This window comes from Solanum tuberosum, unplaced genomic scaffold, assembly GCF_000226075.1.
Source record: "Solanum tuberosum cultivar DM 1-3 516 R44 unplaced genomic scaffold, SolTub_3.0 scf00217, whole genome shotgun sequence".
Lineage (NCBI taxonomy): Eukaryota > Viridiplantae > Streptophyta > Magnoliopsida > Solanales > Solanaceae > Solanum > Solanum tuberosum.
The window spans coordinates 72,321-78,451 of NW_006239142.1; the positions used below are offsets into that span (position 1 = coordinate 72,321).

At 31.9% G+C, this 6,131-nt stretch overlaps 1 protein-coding gene across 1 annotated transcript; it reads right to left on the reverse strand.

The window, feature by feature from the left end:
* Window positions 1-270: 270 nt before the first annotated feature.
* Window positions 271-831, reverse strand: LOC107062306 (agamous-like MADS-box protein AGL61). The gene has a single exon (XM_015312818.1). The coding sequence runs from the start codon at window positions 829-831 to the stop codon at window positions 271-273; it is 561 nt and encodes a 186-aa protein (XP_015168304.1).
* Between the last annotated feature and the right edge of the window lie 5,300 nt (window positions 832-6,131).

The window sequence follows — 6,131 nt, forward strand, 5'->3', positions numbered from 1 at the left end:
TCTTATGTTCTTAAACATGGAAAGTGAAAATTAAAAACCAAGAGTTACCAAAAAGGAAAAAAGACATTCCTTTTTGGAAGGACAAAAAAAACAAGAAAAGAAATTGAAACGAAGAAAGTTCTAAATAAAAACACATTTCATTCCATGATAAACATATTGAAAGATAAATTAAAATCAAAGATAGAATAAACATAATCATTAATATGACCACCAACTTAACTCTATAAGTATCAAATTAAGTGATTGAATTTTAATTAAAACAAGAAAATTCTATTCATTGGATCCAGATGGCCTTTCATAGGAATCAGACGAAGAATGTTTTGTAACTCTTAGAGGAGTAAATGCACTTCCAATGGTTTGATATGGAAATTCAAAACCACACTCTTTTTTTATGCTCAGTACTCTTTCAATTGCTTCATCTGCAACTTCCAAGGCCTTGCACAGATTTTTAAAGTCAAAGGAACTGAGTTTTTCAATTGGAAGTTCTTTCCTCGATGATTGAAGAGCTTCTCCATATTTTTTTTCTCTTTCGAATGGAATCTCCAATCTGTTTAGCTTCGTATTGATCTCATCAGTATTAGCATTTTGATGAGCAATAACGATGGGGTTAGGAGCATCAATATCAGTCGGAGGATTTTCTACCAAAAATCTATTCATAATAGACTCAACGGAAGGGTGTCCACATGAGTATGGTTTTTTGCTAAGAGAAAAAACTACAACAACAACATCAGCACCACACAAAGTGGAGAGCTCTGTTGCTTTTTTAAAGACTCCATCGCGTCGTTTTGAAAATGTTACTTGTAAATTTCTTTCATTTTGCATCCTCGCCATTTCAACTCTTCTTCGGCCATTATTAGTCTTCTCGTGGCTAAGCTTCTGTTTTGAGAATGTAAGAAAATGTGATTCTAAAGATGTATTTATAGCGATAAAATCATCATAGTATCAGTTGAAAATGAACACAAATGACAAAAATGTAAAAATATTTATGATGTTTCCTTATTTGGTAGATTTGAACAAAACTCATTTCATATTAATTAAATTTCTCTTTTTGGTTCATTGTATTGTTAGTCAACGTGTAAAGATAGTAACTACGAATGACATATTTTTTAGTTAGATTTATGTTATTGGATTATTGAAAAAAAATTATTGTGTCATTCTTTTGTAACATATGTTTAAGTAAGTTAATATGTAAATTGATGATAATTTCAGAGGTAAATATTTTTTTTACTGTGTTTGTATATTTTCTAAATCTTCTCTTGTTCAATTATGTATATTTCCTAATAAAGGCATGCTTAATAAAGACATTCCACTATTATTAACAATATGAAAATACTTACTGTCTAACTCATATTTAACAAACAAAAAATATTAAGCACCTCTATTTAAAATTTTAAGTTAGTTGTGTGTGTTATAGAGCATTGCTAAACTCATAAAATATACTTGTAACTTTTGACAAGCAAAAAAATAACGTAATAGAAAATCCTAATGCAATTTAATTTGTATCTACAATTTTAGAATAATCTCAAGGACTTTATAATTCATTTTAAATTCTTAATATGATACAACAAATTTTGTCTCTTTTTTTTTATCATCCAACCATCTCATGTTTGAACATAATATGATGCATTATGAAATAATATATAATAACCATCCAAAAGAGTATAAATTTCAAAGATTGTATGTACTTCATTCTCGTAACGTCATCTATCTAACTTTGTGACTTGAAATCAGTTTAGTGAAACTCATCTATACCTCTTTTTCATTATTATTTTTGTCATTTATTTGTGTAGGTTACTAACTTTTTTCAGTGACGCTTCTTCTTTTTATCTGTAGATATCTATATGTTGAATAATTTATATTACTTTCATAACAATTTTCTTTCATCAATGATTTCTACATGTAAAAGAAATATATATACACAACTTTACACATCGAAAAATCACTACAACAAATTTGGCTTAAGGCCACGCTTATTCTAGACTACGTTTGAAAAGTGTTGTAGCACCTCGGTATTTCAAAGAGCTAAAAATAGAAAGAACTAAATTGGAAATAGCCAAATCTGAAAATTTGCAAGTTAGGCCTAAGTTATGAGTTTTGGGTCAACTTCAAACGACCATAACTTTCTGTACAAAATGAGTTAGGTGTCCCTTAAGATATCAAATTAAAGGCCTTGGAATCCTCTTTCCAAAACCACCGAGTTCACTAAATTTTGATCTCGTATGAAGGAGATATGACTGTTTGAAGTCAGGCTGTTCAATTAAATAAAGTTACCCGAAAATATGAGGGGTATTTTGGTCTTTTCCTTACCCTTTTAGATTTAAGTGTTTTTAGTAATTAATTAGGTATCTAAACTGATTTGGTTCAGTTTTCCCAAATCAAAATACGCTTAGGGTTTTAGAAAAGATTTCAAGAAAAGAGGAGAAGATTCAAGCGTTCGTCAAGTTCTTGAGGTTTTCTTGTGGATTTTCGCCAAGGATTTGATCCCTAAGAGGTATGTGAGTTCTCATAATGTTGGGTTCGTTCACCCACATGCCAATCATGTTATTTTCAACGCAAATTTATTCTTAAAGTTGAAGAATTTGAGTTCTTGTTGAGTTTTATTAGAATACCTTTCATAATCTTGATTGTTGGGATTTCAATGAGTTCTTGAGATAAGTTTTAGTGTTTTGAGGGTTGTTTCGAGTAGATTATCGTGTACATACGTTGAGTATTTGATTCCAAGTGATTGGGGAAGAAATCATTAGATTCTAGTCGAATTAAGGTCAGAAAACAAGTAGAAAAATTCGTCAGAATTACCTGGAGAGGGGCTGGGCGGCGCGCCCCAGATTCACCAGAGGGACTGGGGCGGCACCCCAGCAATGCGCCTGAAATGGGTCTCTGAACTTTAGGGAGCAGTGCTCCAGGGTCGCCTTCCCACACCTTTTTTCCATCGTTTTACCCGTCTAAGTTCTCCTAAAGTATACCTTAACTCCCTATTGATTCTAACTAGTCTAAACTACTTCTAAACATCTAGAAATCATTCATGAACATGAATCATAACCTTGAATCCATAAATTCAAACTCAAGGTAGAGCTAAGTGTCAAGTCTTGAGAGTTCTTCGAGTCATTTTAAGAAGGCTTTACAAATTGTTTTAAAACTTGTTTTAAATGACTTGAGCACTGAGTTGAGGAAGATTAGAGCTAAGTTCATTTTCTTTAAAATGATATATGGGAACTAAGTATTACTAAGAGAAAATGTTTTTACATTTAAGATGAGAGGAAACACCGATTTCCTAAGAGTTCTAGAACAATTTTTAGTATTATCTCTTTTTAGAGAAACATTTTGAGTAATAATCTCAAATTTGAGGAAGAAATAATGTTTTCTTTAAAACATAATGAGCTAAGTTTTATTTTGGGAGTAGTATTGAGCACCGATATGGGGGAGGGTTCTAACAACTCACAGCCCCCATAAAACATGTAACCAGCGTAGGTAGAAAACGGTCATACTTTTTAGATGATTCATTTATTGCTTTTTAGCATAGACTAGTGGATCCACTAAGTTAAGGAGTTCTATACCCCGACAAAGTATAGGACAATTTTGGCAGCGTGGGCTAGACGATGTACCATCACATAGCTCATAGTGATGGTTGTCGGTTTGAGAATCTCCCAACAGTTTCTATTTTGTATTTCTAATACACTGATTTGTTATCTACTATTTTAAAACTTTTCTTTATACTGCATTATTTCTATTACTTTATATTGAGATGAGGTTGAGTTGAGGTTAGACGAGGTAAGTGTTCCTTCAATTCCAGTTCAAACTTATGTCATGTTTTAGATTTCCCATCGCATGCTCGTACATTCCGTGTACTGACGCCATTTGGCCTGCATCTTTTATTTGCAGATATAGGTAACCAAGATCAGCATCTAACACTTCGTTGATCCAACTGAGCTCTAGAGTTGTTTGGTTAGCCTTCTTGCATCCGGAGGATCCCTTCTTTATTTTTAGTTATGTCAGTTGTTAGGATGATCGGGGGTCTTGTCCCGACATCCCTAATAGTATTAGAGGCTTCATAGATAGATAGATAGTAGTTCATGAGTCTTTTTCATTTTCAGTTTTAAATGTTTAAAGACTTGAGTTGCCTCTTTGTCCAGTTGAATGTTTCCTTTTATAACATTCCGAGTTTCATACATGAGTTTATCTTTTGAGATCTTTTAAATGTTGAGTAAAGTCTTCCACCAAGTAGTGAGCCAGGCCAAGGGTTCACTTGGGGCCAACAATGGTTCTCGAGTGTCGGTAACGTCCAGGGTGTAGGCTCAGAGCATGACAAGTGTTGCCAAAAATATGTAAGGGCACGCTTTCAAGGCGTGATCTTTGTGCACAACTTTTGGCCACATAAACTTTGACAACACTTTTGAAGCGGGTTTTTAGAAATATTGGCTACACAATATAAGCGTTGTCAAATCATAAAATAATAAGTAACGTTATTTATACATATGGCTACACTTTTAAGTGTGCTTTATTCGTAATTCTAAAAAGAAACTTTATAATGTGCCTTGATAGTTCTGATAAGTTTTAAGCTAAAATAATAAGATCCCTACATGTATTTATTTCCCCTAATCTCTGAAAAGAAAAAAAAATGCTATTAGCCATAATAATTTGTCTGAAAATAAAAAGTTGCCTCCATATATCTAGTCTTTATCCCCAATTTGTAAGAACCAATGTTTTAAGAGGTGGGGCGTAAGGCAGAGCATTTTACTAAGCATAGGGTGAGGCGTAAGCCTCAAGACATGGGGTGTAAGCCCTATCGATCTTAAGATTTTTAATTTACAATATATAATATAATAATATAATAACACAATATTATAAAAATGCATTAATAGTTTGAAATGATTACAAACATGATCAAGAAAACTCATAGAAAATAAAATTTCTAACATGATTATACAAGTATAAATAATCTAATATCTTAACTTTATAGTAATAAAAGAATCATTATTTCTAAAAATATATTATTATCATACTATACAATTTACCCCCCCCCCCACCCCCCCAAAGAAAATAATCAATAAAACTTATTAGTATTATAGTAAAAACATCAATCCATCATGAATAAAAATAATATTACTTTTAAATAGCTAAATAAATTATGATAAATATTTTAGGCATTTGACAAAAACACGAGGACTAATGATAAGTGAAAAAATAAAATTTCGCTATGTATTTTTAAGAGAAATGTTACGTAATATATAATCACTCTCACAGTGTTATCAAATAGTAAATATGTGATACTACAACTTAATATTTGAGTTACTCTCAATCTTCTTATTTCTAAAGATTACAAAACCATTAAGTATCATTCATTTATTCAAGAATTATGATGGTCAACAATGTTAACTAAAGAGTTTAACACATAATTTGTGTAAGATCTGTTAGGCAAGTCCCAAGCATTGGGCGTTGTGTGTGCTTAGGGCGTACAATCAAGCGCTTAGGGCGTAAGTATTACAGAACTAAGCCCCATACTTAAGTCTCGGGATGTTTTGCTAGAGCCCCGCTCAAAGGCAAGTCCTAACAGACTCTTTTAAAACATTGATAAGAACATTATCAACTCTAAAATTCATTACCAAGATTCTCACTAATCACTACCTCTCAACTCTTCAATTATGTGCTATCATGATAATTTTTTTGTGCAGTAATAAGTTAGTGGAGAACCAAAACTCTTAGCTAGGTATTATTCTCCTTAATCATATTATGATTATGATGATGTTTTAAAAATGCCTATTCAATTCCATGTTCCTAGTTGAGTCAGAGTATGCCTCATCTTTGTTATATTGAAGTTCCTAATTTTCACAGTAATTTGACAAGAAAACAAGTCCTTAAATATCTACCTCCATTATGCATCCAGATAAGTTGTTTATGACTTATAAGTTCCTATTATGATTATCTGTTGAACTAGTAAGTCTCTATTATAATTACTAATTTATAATTTGTTTAGCTAATCTACTAGTTGAGATTAAGTAAATATGTTATTTAATAAATTTGGTAATTTGAGTTATTGGTTAGGTATTAATACAGTTGAGTGTGCACTTTGATGCTGGGCATGAACTTTCGTAAGTCTTGGCAGCTAAATAGTAGGATTATTGGACAATTAATCA

What these genes read in the sequence shown, in the direction of transcription:
- LOC107062306 (XM_015312818.1), bottom strand. Translation starts at nt 831, where the DNA reads ATGGCGAGGATGCAAAATGAAAGAAATTTACAAGTAACATTTTCAAAA.